General features: G+C 44.0%; 1 protein-coding gene across 11 annotated transcripts in view; it reads right to left on the reverse strand.

Moving 5' to 3' along the window:
* Positions 1-20,544, reverse strand: part of RABGAP1L (RAB GTPase activating protein 1 like) — a 242,364-nt gene that overhangs the window by 11,652 nt on the left and 210,168 nt on the right. For 9 of the 11 annotated variants that reach the window (XM_048312811.1, XM_048312810.1, XM_048312805.1 and 6 more), the window contains 2 exons: positions 7,633-7,725; positions 103-213 (listed from right to left, as the gene is read on the reverse strand). In XM_048312811.1, the coding sequence (XP_048168768.1) occupies positions 103-213; positions 7,633-7,725 (204 nt within the window). Of the gene's footprint in view, positions 1-102; positions 214-2,451; positions 7,354-7,632; positions 7,726-20,544 lie in introns of those variants that run through there. The other 2 variants (XM_048312817.1, XM_048312813.1) reach the window with 2 other exon arrangements.

A 20,544-nucleotide genomic window follows, 5' to 3' on the forward strand; every position in this document is an offset into this window, starting at 1 on the left:
ATTACACTTTTAATGTGTTCTTGCTTTCACTTGAGCACAAAGCAGGGCTCCTAAAACTGCTGTTGCCAAGCCTGAACTGGGACCCATCTCTGTTAACATTACCTGGTCCAGGTCATTCCGTAAGGCAATTTTGCTTGTAACAAGCTCATGGGCAAGGTCATCATTCTCCTGCTCCAGCCTCATGCTTGCTTCTTGCAGCCTGCGGTTTTCCCTCTGTGGAAAGAAAGAACAACCAGGAAAGGAAGTTAATCCTTATAAAGAGCAATGAGCAAGTGCAGTGTGCACGTAAAACACTGAGAAGGCGAGAGTGCACATGAAGACAGGACTGCTGCTCTGGGAAACAACAGTGAATTAAGCCAGCAGTGCAAATGCAGCTATTCCACTTACATCCCACTGGTCTGTGTTGTGTAAGGGACACACTGATTGTAGTGTTTCCCTGTCGAAAGTAAACACTGACCTCTCCACAAAAGCACTTGGTTTCTGCTTGCTCATCATCTAAAGAAATTCGGCAGATAAAATCCCACCCAGCAGCAGCGAACAGGGACCAATTAAGAGCTACTCATAGTAATGCTTCCAATCAAAGTAGAAAGCTGTCCTGCTCCACTTTACAAAATTCTGTCTGCAGGGATCCATAAAAATAGTCCACTTTGTAGGTGATGCAGTGCCAACTTCCCATCTCCTGCGGGACCAGCAAAGAACAGCGTTTATCAGGGAACTCCCTACAGCTCATATATCTTGCATCACCATTTGTGCACCTCTCTGTACCTCATGCCAGTGACACCAGTGTGTACTTTACTGAGAAAAAGTGCCAGGTGCAGAGGGGAGCTCATCCCTGAGCACAAGCCCAGGACCGGCTGGGGGCAGTGTCGGGAACACAAAACAGAGAACTCGGGGGCTGCAGGCTCTTGCTTCACTGCCCTCCCTACCCACTCCAGGCAGAAATGACTCTGTGGAGCACTAACTGCAGAAGGTGAGTGAGCACGAGAATGAACAGCAATAATTCATGTCTTTTAGAAATCAGTTTCTGTGACTGTTGCTCCAGAGCTGAGAAACAGAACCATATTCAAAAGATGCCTGTGGGTCAGTGGACTTCCAGGGGTCCAACATCAAATTCAAGTCCTCATTTTCAGAAGCACACAGCCAGGCGGGACAGATGGTCCCTTCCTCAAATGGATTTTAAAGAGAAAAAAACTCTGCTGGCTTTCTGTCACTGTGTATCTTTCATACCAAAACTGCAAAGGGAATCACTGCACTACGGAAATTCAAGGAAAAACACCACGTTCATATGGAAGCTCATAGGTGGAAGAACAGTAACCTGTATGCTGAGACTTCAAAAAGGACTAGTTCTCACCTGAAAGGTAACTTATGTTCTCCAAAACAAAACAGTAAAAGTCTAAATATGTCAGTAAAAGTCAATGATGTATAATAATATATAGATTAGTACTCAAAACGTTTTCCGAGAGTAGTTCAGTGAGTGCATTCCTACGAAATGTGATTTCTTGCCTAAGTATGTTATTCACTTGTTTTCACTTCTTCCTACTCACCAGCTATGCTTAGATATCTTTTCTTTCCAAACTCACAACTATGAAATTGCAATTTTCATTCCTGTTGCAAGCAGATTTTACGTGTTTGTCTTAAACAAAAACGGGAGCTCTAAGAGGATGCAAAAAAAAGTCTCTTCTGTGTGGGAACTTCCTCTGTGGCAGGAAGTGGAACGTCTACAAATTTTCTCTCCTTAATGTGACCCTATTGTGTAACTAGAATAGGCACTGCCTGTACAGGGAAGTTAGTTCATTTCCCTTCCAAAAGATCGTACTTTGAGTAACTTCTTTTGTACAGAAACTGTAAATAAAATGCCTTTGTCTTAACACAGTTAAAATAACCACTGCTAAAAGACACACAACTTCGGGGATCTTTCGTATTTAAATACACTGTTGTCTGTTTGGGACAAAGAATTTTAAAAATTAAAGTACAACTTTTCTGTAAACATAATATAAGCTTTAAAGTGTAAAACCAAATTGCAGTCAATAGTAGCAGTACTACTAATAATCTCTAACACATCTTTATTCCTGTCTTTTGTTCAGACCATGTTAGAAATGTTGATTTTTATAGACACGGCTCTGCCGGTTGTCAGAAAGTGACCTGAGTTCACCCAAAACTTGAGACCTGAGTAGGACCAGGCGCTGCAGCACCAATACCTTTCCATAGGGAGGAAAAAAGCAGGAAATTCTTATGACTTTCACAAAATAGACGAACCGACTTTCCCATTTTTGCTATGTCTTTGCCAAAAGCTTCAGTGTCTGCAAAGCAAGGCACACAGTGAGAGGTTGAGAGCTCCTGCTTTGCATTTGCAGACAAGTGGGTAAGCAAGCTCCGTGCTTGGAAATGCGCTATCCTCCTCTTAAACTAGAATTTCCCTGGCACGCTGGCAGTGAGGGAAAGAGCTCTTACCTTGGGCATCCAGTCAATAGCTAAAAGATGTTTTTAGCTTGTTCACCGTACTGCTAGTACAGCTGAGAGGTTCTCACAGGGCCACCACCTTTACTCTTCCTCCACCCAGGGCAGTATGCTCATTAGCTGGTTTGTCTTTTCCAGCTCCTCCCCCCAGGTCTAGCAGTGTCAAACTGCCTCCCTTCTCAGGAGGAAACTCTTCAGTCTGCCTAAGTCTAAATAAAAACTAACAGGACACAGTAAAGACAGAAAGAGCAAACAGCGCTTTTCATGTGTAGCAAACTATTTCCACAGGCTCTGAAATATTTGGAGTTCTATGAAATATGCTCCCAATGACAAAGATCAACAGATGGAGCAGGTCTGTTACAGCAGGACTCACATCACAGGCAGCATTTTATAACTGGCATCAGCCAACCAGTCAGACCTGCTAGCTGTCCCTGGTGTAAACAGACAGCTTCCTGCCTCCTCTACACAACACTGAATTTACTATGACAACCATTTCCTTCTCCTCAGCATTGCTCGGTTTCTAGCTCGGCATCTCATACAGTCAGTAAAATAACAAATTTTAAAATAACTTTCCCAAATTCCTCTTCCTGGTTACAGAAGGTGGCTGGTGAACTCAGGTTAGCTTTTAAAAGGAGGATACTGCATTTCCAAAGAGGACAAACAATGCTGATACACACAAACACAAATGAACTTACCTCCTGTAAAGTCACAGACCAAATACTGCTTTCAATCATTGGTGCAAAGACAGTGAAAACAGGATATAAAGAAATTTCTAATACAAAAAAAAAAAGTTGCTTATTCTTAATTGTGTTTTTTGTTATGCGTTTTAGAGAGAGATAGTCCCACTTCCATCACGCACTGGATGGAAAGAAGACTGCAAACTTGAAAGCAATAGGCAAGGCTCAGTTCAGGAAGACTGAAAGGCTGAACTCCACCCTCTGCACCAAGGAGCAATTCCTGAGGAGATTAGTGGCCATGATGCATCCTCTCTGTGCTGTACTCAAGTGGGGCGTAATGAGTCACCAACCTTGTTAAGCAATTCTGTTTCTGTTCAGCGACACCCTGTGCTGCGTTCGGCTCGAGCAGAGTTAGTTTTCTTCATGGTGGTTAGTATGCTTTGGGTTTGTGCTGGGAAAGCTGTTGACAGCATAGAGATGGTTTGGTTATTGCTGAGCAGGGCTTGCACAGAGCCAAGGCCTTTTCTGCTTCTTGTCCCTCCTCACCAGTGAGAGGGCTGGGGGTACACAACGAGCTGGGAGGAGACACAGCCGAGACAGCTGATCCCAACTGACCCCAAGGGATATTCCAGACCATATAGCATCGTGCTGAGTATGTAAAGCAGGGAGAAGAAGAACGAAGGGAGGACCTTTGGAGTGATGGCATTTGTCTTCTCAAGTCACTGTTATGTGTGATGGAGCCTTGCTCTCCTGGAGATGGCTGAACAACTACCTGCCCATGGAAAGGGGTGGCTGAGTTCCCTGCTTTGCTTTGCTTGAGCACACGGCTTTTGCTTTACCTACTGAACTGTCTTCATCTCAACCCACGAGTTTTGTCACTATTACACTGGTGATTTTCTCCCCCACCCACTTGTGGCAGAGTGAGCAAGCGGCTGCCTGAGTTGCTGGCTGGGTTAAATCAAGGCATCCAAACCCGAGACCTCTGAGTCTGAACAGATCCTCAATGATGGAATAAAAACACTGATTAAAATTCACTTTCTGGATGTGAGCAACCTGAGGTGTTCATAAACCCAATGGAAAGGGCTCTTGATATTGGAGGAGCCCCAAAGGAAAATCCTTTGAACCTCCATCTAGAAACCCAAAAAGCTTTTACAGCAAGCAATCCAGGAAAGCCTCTCATGGTAAGCAACACAGAGGCTCCTGGAGGTAGTTGTGTTTTCTATTTGGTGACACTGGAGAGGCATTCCCCGAAGTGCCCCAGTATACTTTTTAAAAAAAACAACAGACAATGTCCCACAAGAAAAGTCATCATGATTTTCCTCATGATGGTTAACACTCAGTTGCCATGACTGAATAAAAAGGACCAGTGTATTAATTTTTCCGTCCCCTTCAAACACAGAGAAGGCTATTACAGAGATGTCCAAATCACACATTTATTCACACAACTTCTCCCTTGCACAAAGAGGTCAACAGAGGAAAAGGTGGAACAGAACAGCAGCACCTGCTTGCAAAACTCCAGCCCTTCTTTGTACGACTATATCCTCTTTATTTTAATTCAACTCCCAAGCTCAGTCCTGGAAATTTCTCATCAAGTCAACCCAAATCTTGTTACATGAGGTATTCTCAAACACAGAAATAAAACTCCATAATAAAACTCCATAATATTTAGAAAAACATCAATCTGAACTATATTACTATTTTTTCTGCACATACAACTCGCTTTTCTTCCTGGCTTCTATAGGCAATTTGTAATTTATTTCAACTAAAACTTACGAAATTTGGTGACAAACAGCAATTTAGAACATATTTCACTTTTGCACCTTTTAAAAATCTGACAAAAATGTGATAATTTGTTATAAGCAATGGAAAATAAAGTAAAAACGTGTCCAGAAAAACTTGCACTTTTCCTAAATAACACTTGTAAATACAGAACAAAACAAATATCAAAAATAATGGCGCTCTTTAATACTGTTCTTTTGGTACGTCAAATCACAACATGTAAAATATGTGCTGGGCAGAACTCCTGCATGTTTACCACAGTTTATGGGAGCACATGAATTTAACCTGTCAGGCAAACACAACTGGTTACTGGGTCAGACACTGCAAAACCAGCCCATCTTCCTCTCTCTCAAGAGACCATCGAGGCATTTCCTCTGAGGGCTGTGTCACAGGGAGGTGTCTTACTCAGACATCCTTCATCACTGCAGCTTACAAGTGCCTGTGCGCCTGACAAATTTCTGCTGCTAACAAAAATTCTAAAAACTATAGCTAAAAACTATCAACTGATTGAAAGATCTTTTCCTTCTTGACCCATATGAGGAACATTCTGCAGGGATCTCTACTCCAGTGATCCCATCCAAGAAACATCCCCTTCCTAGGCAGCAAAAACCTCACTTTGTTTTGGGAAGAGAAACTGAAAATTACAACATGGTAGGGCTGTGGGCACAGCCCACAGAGCAGGAGCTGACAGCGGTGCTGTGCTCGGAGACAAGACTGGCTTTTGTCCTTTGCCAAGACAAGCCTGGCTGTGGAAGCCCTGCAAAGGTGCTGCCCAACTGAAATGCATCTCTGACCACGCAGGCTGCAGAGTGCTCTCTTGAAGGACAAGCAAAAAGCAAGGCTGGCTTTCCACATGCTGCCCGGGAGGATCCACACAACTGACATTTTCTTGCTGCCCTTTGGAAACACTCCTGAAATGTCAATTCCTCAACTTCGCATATCAATAAAATCTAACAAGCAAGACAAGGAGCAAAGAACACTTACAACACTTACAACACCCATCAACTGAACAATGTGTCCAAGCTTTGAAGTTAATGTGCAACTATCCTGTTACAGGGACTCTACTCACAGCATGCTTAAGAGGATCAGACCCAATCCAGCTTAATTAAAAAATCTGCAGTGAGTTTCAGAAGCGCAAGCCAAAACCCTGGGCTGTGATCTTGACTGTGACAGTGACTCACATCAACAGTGGCCCAAGAGTCACTTTCCATATCCTCATTTGCAGCTTAGGATAATGTTCTTCACCACCCATTGACCAGGATTAACTAGTTAATATGCTTCCACCAAGCTTTAAAGAACCCTTATTTGTTTTCTAAGCATTATTTTTATTCTACAGTATTATATGTGAACTACTAGAAAAATACTTAAAAGTTAACCAGCAGCAAGTTGTGGTTTTTTCTAAACAGGCTATACTTGCTATTGGCTCTCGGCAGCTCCAGCACTCTTAAGTCTCACAAGCAATAAAATATCCGCCCTTTGACAGCAAAAAACCAACACTTAAAATACAATTTTCTCACAGATAATGGCTTTTTTTTTAAAAAAAAAAGAGTCAGTTTGACTTTGGACCTGTAAGTCTACTTTGTCACATTGACAAATGAAGGCACAATCTTCTCACTAGAGATTTCCATTCTCTAGTTTTCTGAACGTGGTGCACTTTCCTTATGTTCACAGACCATGTGAAGCCTGTTGCACTCTGTGTGATTATTCACCACTCCACACTCCTGGTAGACTCCGTAACAACCGCAATGTCACTTAACATATCAAGGCACAGTGAAGAACAGCAGGAAAACAGTACAAGGATATATAAGAAATGTCAGTTCCCAGCTACCCTGGGCAGTGGGCAGTGAAGTGATTCACCTCTGGCAGCTTCACCTAGAGAAAACTGAATTGTTCAAAACAGAGCGAGGAATAATCAGATCCTGAGCACTCACTAAAGTTTGTGCCCAGAGGCAGAGCCTCCAGCACACAAAATCTATGGCAACAGAACGCAGCTGTGACAACAAAAGCAAATACATTGTGAAGATAAGCAAAGCTGACCCAAAATTGAAGAACTGTTCTTTTTTGGTGAACTATCGAGCTATCATGTTAACAGCTGAAGCTTATTTCTCTGATCCTTTAAAGAAGAATACCCATCACTATTAGTTCTATTGCAGTAGAACCTCAGGACCCAGGAGTGCTCTGGGTCCCACCATAATAGGTATTATCTTAACAAAAAATTACTAATGCTTGGTATAAACAGGAATGAATAATAAGGATCGTATCAGCCAAGGAAGAGTTCATCTTCCAAAGTCTCTGTGGATGCCACTGCACACAGCTTGCACTAGAACAATGTGTATTTTCTCCTTTTTGTGTCTGTAGCTGAATCACCCTTTGTTTCTGCGGCTCATGAAGATCTCCCGTAAAAGTGCAACAGCAGGAGAGTTACCTACAAACATATAAACTGAAAGAAGAAAAATATTATATGTGGCTACTTGCAGATGTCTTAAGAGTTACAAATTGTGATTGAAATATTCTTGGAAAAAAAGACTAAGTCCAAAGGTTTAAAGTGCTTATTCAAGAAAGGGGATGAGTTTCTCCTGGCACTTCACTTCCCTAAGGTCTGCAGTGGCATATCCCAGGGAGGTGAGCACGGTACACACACCTCTGCTCAACTGCTGGAGACAGGTCACTCCTTGTGGGAGTCACCAGTGGAACAAGTTCCCATATAGCATCTCCCTACCTTATATCTGTCCATAGGATCTTCCTGCTGCAGCTGGCTCTCTCGCATTGTTTGGTACTCTCTCTCATATTTCTTCAGCTTTTTCGTTGGCACCTGTGGAATAGATTTGGGAAACATGCATTTAGAAATTAGAGGAACACTGGAAAAGCTGACTGAAAGCTCTCCCTACAAACAGGAGACTGAGGAAGTGCTGGAAAGCTGCTGCTGAGTAAAGTCTCTCCCCACTGTCCCCCCTTCCCTACTCATTAAGCCATGTCAAACACTCACAGCTCACATCGACAGAAATCTTTCTGTGCCCACTGCTGCTAATTATTCAAACATTTAAAGGGAAACAAAATGAAGTAGAGACATTTTAGTAAGACTAGAAGAAAAAAAGCACAAACAAGTGGGAGAACAGGGAAGAGGAACACACACTTCGACACATACGATTCACCAAAACAATGCTTTAGCAAGACAACTGTTAAAAGTGAGATGAGAACAAAGGAGTGCTCATACAAAAGGACTGCACAATTCCCTGGGGGAGAACCAAGGAATGGTTTTTATTGCTGAGAGAGTATTAATGTCTAAATTACAGCCTGTGACCAATGCCCTCATGAAGTCTGGCACCAGAGCCCTCCTAGGCACAGGTGGAGATGCTGCAGCGCAAGAGAACAGGGAGGTGGCTCAGAGAAATCACAAACAAATTTGGTAAACAGCCGTGCAGAAAGGGCAAAACCCAGGCTGCTTGATCCTGGGAACTCTTCCCCTTCAAACACTGATCAGAAGGAACCTGTGCTCTTTTAAACAAAGCGTGGGGGTCCTTTGCTTCCCCTTCACCTTTTGGTTGGGTATGCAGTGCTCCCATCTCTCCCCAGAGACCTCTGACAGCATTACTCAGGTCACCTACTGGCAGCCAGAGAGATGCCTAACGCCATGTACCATCATGAGTATAAACACAGGCTTTCCCTGGATCTGTCATGCAGATATTCCTATTGCCTATATTGATCATGTTTAGCTGCCTCCTGGTGTGAGGACATGCCACTGTCACCTTGCCTTAGGGCAAAAAACTACTGCCAGTGAGCAGAGATAGGAGTTTCTGCATCATTTTGGTGTTGTTTACTGGTTTTCAGCCCAATACCTCTTTGCTCTGCAGTACCCGAAGGGACCAAGCAAGTGCTCAGTGTTGCTACAGAGAGAAGTGCAAGCAGCAAACATGAAACCCATGATCTGCAAAGCATTAATAAAGTAGCACCAATTCCCACAATTGCTGATGGAGTCTGAAATCAACCCCCTTAAAGCAAACAAGGAGAAAAGGGTAAAGATAAAAACATAAAGTACATTGAGCAAACTTACACGAGAATTTCACTTTGATGACACTTAACAGAGCAAAACACCATGAAATGAAAATGACTCAGAGATGCTTCTACACATTTCAACTGAACAATCCTCCCAACACAAACTCAGCCACCTTTGTCTTGGCTGCAGCCTGAAACCGTTGAGGATACTTAATAGTCGTAAGAATAAGAAATCATTTCACCATAGTGTTTTAAATGAAACAAACCCATCACACATCCAAAGCCTGACCCATCCCATCCTTTCACCAAGATTACTGGGCTTTCATTTAGGGAACCAGATCAAGGCTCCCCAGCTGGGGTGTTACAAGGACACCTTCCAAACACAGCTCTCAGGTTCTGCTGTGGAGTTTTGTGCTCCAATATGCAACCACCAGGAAATAAAGATAAATATGAGGGAGATTTTGGGGTGCAGCATGGCAAAAAGGCACAAGACAGACGTAACTTAGATGATGACCTGTTCAACCAAAGATTTTTCTCATTTTTGATGCTTTTCATTGAAACCTTTAAAGTGCATATAAGAACTAAGTTTCACTACATAGGGAGAGAGACAAGATTCCCATCCATGCAGCCACATGAGTGCTTCAGTAAGAATCCCACCATCTGAAGGAACAAGAGCTGTAAGATAGATTTTGTCTGTGTGTGTGTAAATAGGGAAATAAGAATGGAAAGCCACGTAAAAATGGCACAGTTGCAACCCTTTACCCCCCCATGCTGATGAGAGCAGTGCTGCTCACCTTAGCCTGGCACTGCGTGTTGGGGGCTCCCTCCACTCACAACTATCAACCATTTCTTAAAGCCTGCTAATTCATTCCACCAACCGTTCTTATCTATGTGCTTTCCTCACTTGCTTATCTGTTCATTCACAGCTGTGAGCAGGACCACGGGTGGGTCCTCTGGGGCCTCTCGAGGCGTCGGCTCCCTCGCTCCTCACCACAGGAGCCATCCTTGGCCGTGGCCTGGGCTGAGGGACGCCCGTGTGCCTGGCACACCCTCCAGCAAGCAAACAGCACAGCAACACTTTCTCAGGAGTACTGACAGTAAATAATACCTGAAACAGGCATCAGATCAGGCAAGCATCAGGCGTGACAGAGAAAACAGCTTCCAGCTCTCTGAAAGGTCATAGTGACTGATGTATGTTAGTATCTATTTGTTCTGCAAATCTTGTCTTAACTGGGAAGTAGTACCTAAATAAAGTGAAATTCTATCTTAAGGGGCTGGGAGGGAACTCCTACCAGAAACCAGTCCATACTAATCCACTTATCTCATAAAATAGAAACTGGACCAGGTATGCCCAAGAACTTTGGCAGGGACTACAGTTCACTGTTACTGTCTATTCAGCCACATTTCTCAAAGGAGTTTGATAATTTATTACAGCACTTTCTTCTTCTGAGTATACACTAATAAATGGAAAAAAAATTTTAAAAGCCTATTTCCGTATTTTCCAATTTAATTCCCTGAAACACTTTGTGCATTCAACAAGGGACTTCTCAGTAATCATTTTTGTAAGTAAGTGCATAGTGCTAGCTATGCTTCAGTCTTCATGGACTGATCCTGAACAAAGTGCTCATAAATTCTCTGTAAAAGCTTCTGTAATATTGATTCCTTTTTTCTTTCTTTAGCACCATGGGGTATAGTGGCTTGAACTGATGGTTATCCAGTTTAGGAGACTCTTACAGTATATAAACATTCCTCATAATTGTTTATCTCAATATCTTATCTCATTGAGTTGTTTTATTTTATTGTCTTCAAGTATAAAATCATGTTACAAGTAGTTGTATGCAGGGAAAAACCCATGCAGAGCATCTTAATAAAACATCCACACAGAACAACTAAACAAGCAAAACCTCTTCCTGAAAAAACCCAATGGCACCAAATGCTTGAAGGACTCACTGCAGCGGGGTGATACGTGGAAGGTGAGAAACAAAACCACTTTGGTTTTAACTGCCCCCTGTTCAGACAGGGCTGGAAAGATTTGCTTCACTTCGTTGGGCAATCCTGGGCATGGACAGCGCACCGAGCATCAGCATCCACTCAGCTTCAGAAGACCCTTCCCTCATTCTGTGATTTCTTTAGCTGTTTCCAGGCAGTTCAGCCAGGCCTTGCTGGATTCATAAATCACACCTATGACTCCTTCCTCCCAAATGTTTTATTGCTCTAATGCAGCCTGAGCACTCAGAGGAGGCAGTTATTACTGTGTTCATTTGACAGCCAAGGAAATGGAAGCAGAGATGTGAAGCGATTTCCTGAACATATTGCAGACAGCCAGAGGCTGATCCAGATAGTGAAATCCTATTACTTGATTTCTGATTTCCAGCACCACCACAATGCCAAACTGAGCAGGGGATCTCTTTCCTAGCTTCCCACGTCCCTTCTCTATCTAGCACTGCATAAACACTCCAAAACTACATTGTCCCACCACACTAACAACGTAGCCAGTATTCTCTAATCTTCTCACTCTTAACATTTTGTCCTCTCTAGTTCTTGCCTCAATGTAAAAGAAAAAAAAAAAAAAAAAGGAGAGAAAAAAGCCAATGAACAAAGTATGCACTGCTTTCCTTTCTCATTCTTTGAAGCAGGTGACATAACTTCCCGTTTCGCTGGCGACAGACGTGCTTGGTAAAGTCAAGCTGAGGTGAGGGTCCTGTGCCCCTCCAAAGGTGAGCCTCCCCCACCTGCTTTGAGCGAGCACTGACAGCAACCACAGACCCTGGGTGCAGCCCAGCCTCCCTTCGATCCAGCCACCACACACCTGGCCTGCTGTGATCCCCAGCAAAAGGCCAGACTCTTCCCACTGCTGCAGATCAGGACCATTTCCAAGCAGAGGTGATGCCTGGGAGCCTGGCTCAGGAATGCTGGGACCAGCTCAGCCCCTGCTCACAGCCAGAAGTACCAGGTGCAAGAGGCTCTCACAAAACCAGAATGCAAGTGCCCCTCTCAAAGAGATGCGAGTTAGACTTGTTGTACTTAATTTTCTTCACTTTATGAATTAGAACAGTATCAGATGAAATTTCACAACGAGGCTTGGTTCTGTGAGCGTCACATGAAGCCTGTGAGCTTTAAACAGAGCCTCAGCAGATTAGCAGTAAAAAATTTCCAATCACATGCATCATCTTAGTTCACGCTCAAAGTTGTACCAATTTGTTCCAGTTAATACTTGGTATTTTAAATACAACTACATCAGGTTCAAGGAAGGAAGCAGCTCTATTTTAAGGAATACAGCTCTATTTAAGTACTTTATTAAGCCAAATGAAGGCTTCAGTGTAACAAAATTAGATGAAAAAACTGACTCGGTGCTACTCGTCTGTGCAGTCATTACCACGGACAGCTGTATCATCCTTTCCTTAAAACGTGGTTGGCCAAAAGCAGTGAAGGAGTATCCTGCCATATCTGTCTAGGAGTAAGGCTCAGAAGTAGATAAGCCATTTGTTTTTCTCCTGTGGGGAGGCAAGAATGAAAAAGAAAGAACAAACCCCACAGCACCACGCTGACACAACAGACTTGTCTCCTGCATTAGACTTTAAAGGGGGTGAATGGGATATTGTACTCAGCTATTATGCAACATAATCTGAACAGCTGTATCTCCAATGAGATCTCAGCCACAAGCATGAAATCTGAAAGGGAAAGTTGCCATTTCTCACAGAACTCTTATTTGGGATGGGTATTCTGCACAGAAGAAAACCTGCAGCATCCATTTGTAAAAATTAATGTAGGATTGACATCAGCTGCCTAAAGGAAATCCCAGGCTGGAGCACAGCTTGAAGAATGCCTCTCTCCTTTTGACTCCATGCAGGGAAGGGCTCACTGGCAACAGGCTGTTTCACCACAAGTTTGAAAGCCAGTGGAAGAGCCCTCCTCCAATGTTTTCACTATGCTACAGTATCCCATGCAGACCCCATACATCCCGCATTCAACCCCACACTGTACAGCTCATTCAGCACCATCTGATCCCTGGTTCTGGGGCACAATAAAAGCCCCAACTGTCAGATGCTATTTTACCATCTGAGCCGGAAGGAAGGAGCTGTTCCCTGAAATTCCTTGGAAACGAACATGGTGTTAGAGAGATGTCCTGCTGAATGCATGCCTGAGCATCTGCTGCAGTAAAGCATCTCTCCACCTCGTGTTTGGGAACAGAACTGAGAGAAATGCTCTTCGTACATCAGCAAAGCAGCTCCACCCCAGCACACCTGAGTAGCCCTTCCATGCAGGGGGAGATTCTTCTTCTTGCTGCAAGTCACCTCCTTGCGAGGTCTGTACGACTCTTTATCCTGAAGAGAGTCTTCAGGATAACAGGAAGCCAACCTGAAAGCCAGGTGAAGGTAAAGGAAACCAGCATCGCTGTGAATTTTGTTTAATTTCTCCATTAGCATTAGTCCATTATCAAAATGTCTCAATTGCAACTAGCACATTCAAAGGGAATTACAGAAACAAGAGAAAGGCAGGTTGCAAAATTTACAGAGCACCTGCACAATTTACTGTGATTCAAACCAGCAGCAACAGCAGAGTCAGTGACGCTGGACCATTTCCAACACCAGATCCTTTTGTCAGATTTTCATCTCTATGATGTTATTTCCATTCATGGAAACCCACTGAACCAGGTATAGCCCATTATTCTTCCACAGCCCTGCTGTTTAGAGATCTGCTTAGTTAGGCTCAGTTAGCAAAACACTTAACTAAGACTAAGCTGAGACAGAAGGATGTTCAATAAGCCCCATTGTACAGTGATCCTGCAGCAACACAGGAAAAGAGAATGGAGTCTGGATTCCCTGAACTGTAACTCTACACCTCTACACTGACCACTGGGCTTGTGTTTGAGAGGCTGCAGGGGAACCTGCCTCTAAGAAAAAGGGTCAAGGAAAGGATGTTCTGCCTGTAGCAGATGCTTTTCAGAATCCCCAAATGTCTTTCTGCATTCAAAAATTCATTTTCACTTTGACAGATGGAAGGTTTATTATCCACTTCAATTCTCTTTGCTTTATTAAAGAAGAGACACCCTGAGTGGCTGCAAAGCAGTGCTTGGAAATGGCTGATTATTTTCTGCACTTGCAGAAATGATGTCTCTGATGACTTGCAGCTCCCCCAGACACAAGTGCTTCCTTCTCTACAGATAAGGGCTGCAGCAGTGACACACACACCGGGAAAGCAACAGCCAGATCCACTGTCAGCCAGCACACAGTTTGCATTTCAATGGCTCTGGTCAACAGCAATACTGTGGTGAAGGACACCAATATCAGAAACATTCTAGATGGAAAATATCTGCTTACAGGTCATTTTTATTATCTGATCTAACTTAAAGAATGCCTGAACAATGAGACCTCTGCTACTGAGGACTATCCAGGGTAAAGAACTACTTGTATATGGCACAGCCAAAATGAGGATTGGATAACTGGGAGAGTGATACTGCCCAGCCATCTAAGTCAAGGCCCTGCTCTGGGTAACACAATTCCTATGAGCAGCAGCTGTTTTTCCAGCATAGCATTTATTAATCAGTTTGTACCTCATAAACATAACAGCTCCGAGTGATTTTGTGGCTTACACACACACCCCTTTTGAAATACAGCATTTGATGCTGAAGGTTTTATGTCTCCTCAGTGACTATGCAAAATCCAACTCTTAGCTCTCCCCACTAAAGGTATGTAATTCATTCTGATTAAGATCTAACCCGTGTCCACAATAATTTCAGAGCTTTGGTCACATTTCTCAGCACATCAAGCAGAAGAGAACGGCAAGCAGGAAGACACACACAGCCTTCACCACCATCCCTGTGACAACAGAGTCAGACATTCAGGAGAAAGAACCAAGTGATCTTCTTGCATCACTTAGCAGGGAAACAGCCTCTCCCAGCTACATGGTGTTAGGGTTTACTTCCACCCTTGTTTATCCTGGAACTAACACAGACCTATAGCACAATTGCCAACAAAAGGCCAGCAACTTATCCAAGGTTCAAACCAGTGGTTTTACCAAGGCTTTACTGTAAAATCTCATTCAACATATTTAGTCCACAGTGTGCACAGCTTTCAGCTAATAAACGCCTGGCTCAATACATTTTCTGAAACCTGCCAGGAGACTAGTGAAATTTGTTGTCTGCAAGACTAGATTCTAATTCCGCTGAATGACTGAGCCACATCTTGTCTCCTGTCACACTCTGTGTCCAGCACAAGATGAAAAATAATCTGCTTCCTGAGATGGAGGAGGGGTGCTAGATCACAACTCTGAATCATATGCCCAGGTAATCAAAGAACCTTGCAGTATTCTTTGAACACACATCCTATATGTTAATATGATTTTAGATCAACTCTTGAGTCACAGTATCAAAAAAATTCTCATTTGCATCTTTAAAATCAGCATCAAGTTTCTCTGATGTGTGTGGAGGTCCTTGATGCTCAAACCTGTCATTACTTTTATCAATATTTCAAACCTACAGGTTAAGTGCAATTACTTTTTAGTGCATTACTCCACCAGCAGAAAATAGATACCTATTCTGTATTAAAACTGAACCATTGTGGACCTGTTGGAGTGGGTCCAGGAGGCCACGGAGATGCTCTGTGAGCTCGAGCACCTCTCCTATGAACACCAGCTGAGAGAGCTGGGGTTGTTCAGTCTGGGGAAGGGAAGGGTTTGGGGAAACATTAGAGCCCCTAAAGGGGCTCCAAGAGAGCTGAAGAAGCACTTTGGACAAGCAGGGGAGAAAAGGCTTCACACTGACAGAGCACAGGGATAGATGGGATATTAGGAAGACATTCTTCCCTGTGAGGGTGGTAAGGCCCTGGCACACGTGCCCAGGGAAGCTGTGGCTGCTCCATCCCTGGAAGTGCCCATGGTCAGGTTGGATGGGGCTTGGAGCAACCTGGGATAACGAAAAGTGTCCATGCCCATGGCATGAAGTGGAACCAGATGGGCTTCAATGTCCCTTAAAACCTGTGATTCTGTGATTATATAATTACATTCAGAGCTCTAGAATGCCATTTGTAGAGCTCTGTAACATATATTTGTTATACCCAATACTTTTATCTATATTTCAGCACCTAACAGAGCTTCATTCTCTAAAAGTCTTGCCTTTTTTCTACTTATCCAGCTCCATAAACAAAATTGCTAATACCCCAAAAAAAGCCACACATTAAATGATGAGCATTTTGAAAATACAAGTGGGACAGTGTCCAACTCCAAGGTATCAGCAAGGCTCACTGAAGCACAGCACAGCCTTTTAGTGCAACAACTACTCCATGCCCTGCTCTGTTATCTCACTAATCCTTCATATGCCAAGAAGGTTTGCTCTGTACCTGGAATGAGGCGTCGGGTTTTGCCTTATGTTGCCCCTTTCAGCCTCTGTACCTGTGGGATGCCTTGGCACAGAGCTGGCAGGGAGGTGGAGGAAGGGCAGGGCAGTTTAAAAGCACTATTTGGCCACTGAATGTGGTTTGAGCAGCTGCCTGAGAGTATCTGTGGGGATGGGACTGCACAGCTGCACGGCCCATCAGCCCCCAGAGATACAAAGGAGCTGTACCAATTCCCAAACCTCTACATACAAGGCTGCTTTGGTTTTGGTTTTTTTTAACTTCCTGCTGCTTTCCCTGCCCCAGCTATGGTTCCACCACCACCACCAGCACTACTGGCCACCACTACCACTTGCCACTTCACCTGTGCTCATCCATCATGTTTAGCTGAGACCCTGTTGGGCTCATCAATTACCAGTGGACTCCAGACCTGCTGCTTTATCACCCAGCAGAAAGAATCCCAACAGCACCTTAAGCACTGACAGAAGCAGGCAGTTTGTCAGGCAGGAGGGGCTGAAAAAAAAAAAAAAAAAAAAAAGATGAAACATGTCTGTGCTGCCAGCTTCAGCAGGAAAGCCAAGCTGCTGCCACTGAAGGGAGCCCTGCAAGAGAAGGAGCTCCCACAAAGAGAGAGCAGACACTTCCTTTGGGAAACAAAGCCAGGTAATATTACCAGCAACATCTGCCTCCCTCTGGTACCTGCAGCAGCAGAGCCATCTTTTTTTCCCTTGAGCTCTCTGTCCTAGTGCTGTCTATTCCTTGTTGCTCTGGCCATGGAAAGAATGAGACCCTTGGTTCTGAGATAACTGGATTCCTGTTATCCTGTTCCAGCGTTGCCTGACTGACACTGTACCATGCCATAAATCAAATCCCTCCTGATGGGAGAGAATTTACTGAAAGTCCTTGCAAGGAGTTTCAAAGATAAACTGAGACTTTTCCTTTAGTTTCAATGCTTCCAGATAGTTGCTTATTAAGTCTTATCAGAGGAACAGAGCCACTAGCGTGACCCAGGTACAGCATAGAAGGAAGAAAAGCAGGAGTGAAGACAATTATCAAGATTTACACAGCCTTTTAAAGATATTTTAACCAACAGTTACTAAAAACGTACATTATTTTCACTTTCCTACCAATTCTTCAGTAACACCGGCAGGAACTGTGGAATTCTCTATCCAATCATTCCAAACTACTTTTACTGCAGAATATGGAGTAGTATAAGAAGGAGAAGAAGGTTTAGAGAACAACAACAATCCTCCATTTTCATATTTTTTACTCTTATCTATTTACTACAAAGAGAAGCCCAAAACCTTTAAATTTTTCACCCTGTGACAATCTTACATAGTAGTCTATCCCCTAATTCACACCACTGTGTTTTCTAGTTCTTGTCTGACTGTTGGTAATGTTTTCCAAGGTTTGAAGCTAAAACAGTGTTGTTCAGGGGGGTAAAAACCCTCAAAAACAGGCAGAGAAATAAATATTCTCGGCACTCTGGGTTCCTGCATCTGACCTGCTCTGGAAGTTCAGTCTGAGTGTGGACAATCTGTGTGCTCCTTCTTGCCCATGCACTGTGGTCTCCAAGGTAACGTACAAATAACATACAGTATCTTACTTACACCTGATACCATAAACTGGGGATTACTTTGGCAATGCTGCCTTGAAGCAAAAGCACAGCACTGTATCCACACGGAGCACTGCCTTGGCACAGCTCACACGCTGCTCTAAATCAAACCAGCTCGATTCTTCTAGAAGCCCACAGCTTTACACCACCAGCAACCAGCACTCCAGTCAACACAGCTGGCTGGGGTTTGGTGAGCTAATGTTGACACAGGTAGAAGGAAGCAATAAAGAAAAAAAATGTATTACACTCTGCATGAAAGCACAAACCCAGCAAGATAAAACCCAGTGAAATACATTTTCCAATCTCAGCACAAAGTATGCTGAATTCTTCTGAGAACTGGGATTAAAAAGAATGAAAACAGTTGTACACATTGAAGACAGAATATTGGTAACTAACATTTACCTGCACCTTCTAGTAACTATGAAACTGGACTCTATCTATAAAGAGATAAACTGCCTTTTCATCTCATTTCAGCACTCCTTTCAAAGTGCATGAACATACTTGCCATATATAACCAATCATATCCATAAACTTATTTCAAATTTATTCTCCCAAATGGGCTTGTAATGATGACAGAAACAAGCTGTTTCTCGAGTGCCCAGAAACACCTGTATTGATTTCCCTGAATTTTTTTTAAAGAAGAAAATTAGAAGGTTTCAGAATATTGATGTCCTTCTTTTGAATGCTTCAAAATTCTATTGCTATTTATAAAATGTGTATTTGAGACATTGGTCAAATAATTCTTTCTTGATCCAATGACAGTAAAAAGGCAGCAAGAAGAAATGCTTTCGGACATGGAGAGAAAATAAACAGAAAATAATACAGGTTATTAATTTGGAACAAAACAGTAACTCAAACTAAATGAAGAAAAAAAAGTTCAAATCCTCCTTTGAATTCCATTAGGCTGGATGGTATTATAGAGGACATAGAAAAGGACTTCTCCGTGTTGCTCAAATGCATTAATAATTACAACTCCAAAATAATTATGATTCAGACAAGTCACAATGGTCCAGAAAACAGCTCAGCTCTAACCATTCTGCAGGTTTTTTTGCAGGGCAGAAGGACTGACAGAACTAGCAGAAGCAATACCTGGTCCACTCTTGGTTTTTTTTTTTTTAGTAAATACTTAAAGCAGTAGAGATTCCCTTAGACCAAAACCTCTGTATGGAAATAACATTTAAGCACCACAAATCAGCCCATCTGGATAACTTAGGTTGGTGAGCTGAAACCAAGAACCCACACAAATGCTCTGCAGCACTGGTAACGATCTGCCTAAAAACTGGTTCCACACCAGCATCATTTTGTAAACTGTAGGTCCCACTTTACTCTTTATCTACAGATCTGTCTGTCTACGTTTGAAAAACAGGCGCCTGCCGAGGAAGGCGGGAACCTCCCTTGGAATGGAAAATGTGATCCCCTTCCCTGCAAATTATTGGAACTTTGAAATTATGGGGGCTTTCAGGCAGAGATACAGGAAAAGGAATAACAGTTCTTTACTAGACCATATATATGCATAGCACAGCAGACGAACAGCAGCCCCGGCAGCAACCACGAGCAGCACCACAAAGGCGGCGCCGGCCCCTCCCGGCCGCGGGCCCTTCCCCCCGGTGCAGCTCCGCTCGCGGCCGCCAGGGGCGCTGGCGGCTCCCGGCCGGGCACGGCAGTGCCGTGGGTCCCCCGCGCCTGCAGGGGGCGCTGTGGCGCCAGCTCGGCCCTCACGCAGGAATGGCGGGCGGGCCGGGGGGGAACAGGGAAAAGGGGCTTCCTTTATAAACTGACGCTGGGCAGCCGGTCCCGGTGCCACTCCGGATAGCAAAACAAGCTGTAGCAGGGACCTCAGAGCAGCAAGCTGGAACGGCAGAGGCGGGCACACCTGGGGTGGCAAAACCTCCTCAGCCGTGCTAGGGGGCACGGGGTGTCCGGGCAGGTATGGGGTGTTGGCTTAGAGTGTAGCAAAAAGCCCAGAGCAGTGGCAAAAACAGCAGGGCAGGGCAGCGGGAGCTGGGCTCCCGCCAACAGCTGCAAGACGCTCCCTCCGGAGGTGGGAGGAGATCGGGGTCCCCTTCCCAGTGAGGCTGGGTGTTGGAAAGGTCCCAGTTCAACTCGCTGACCCATGATAAAGAGACCCAGCGAATAACAAAAAAACCTCCGCAGTGGCAGCAAATCCTCCGGGCAGCAACAGTCCGGCACCAAAACCACACCTGTCCCGCTCTGGTCCGAAGAGTGAGAGAGCTCGGAGCTGAGCCCAGCCCCTCAACCCCCAACCAAAATCTCGCGGTACCTCTGCACTTCCCAAGAGAAAGCTCCCCAGCTCAGAGACAGTAGCAAACTGCACCCTTCTTCCTCCTCCTCGAAGCCACATCTTTTGTCTCTCTTAAGTATCGTCATTATCATCTCCTAGGCAACAAATGGGAGAAAATTCCCTGGGAGAAAGAAAAATAAAAAAAGGAAAAATCCTAACCTCCAAAACTGTCTGATGAAAGTAACTTTACAGTTTTAAGAGTCTTCCCTAGCACTGGCTTCACTACCACATGAGGGATTTATTTTCTTAAAACCCAGACCCTCCAAGGAGTATCCAGCAACCATAAACCACGAATTAAAAAGCTCAGGAAATGGGTCAAAAAGCCATCGTGAAAGGGAATCATCATTCAGTGACATGTTTCATTTTTGGTCAGTGACATTCTGGGTCTCT

Source organism: Corvus hawaiiensis, chromosome 9, assembly GCF_020740725.1.
Source record: "Corvus hawaiiensis isolate bCorHaw1 chromosome 9, bCorHaw1.pri.cur, whole genome shotgun sequence".
NCBI classification, from domain to species: Eukaryota; Metazoa; Chordata; class Aves; order Passeriformes; family Corvidae; genus Corvus; species Corvus hawaiiensis.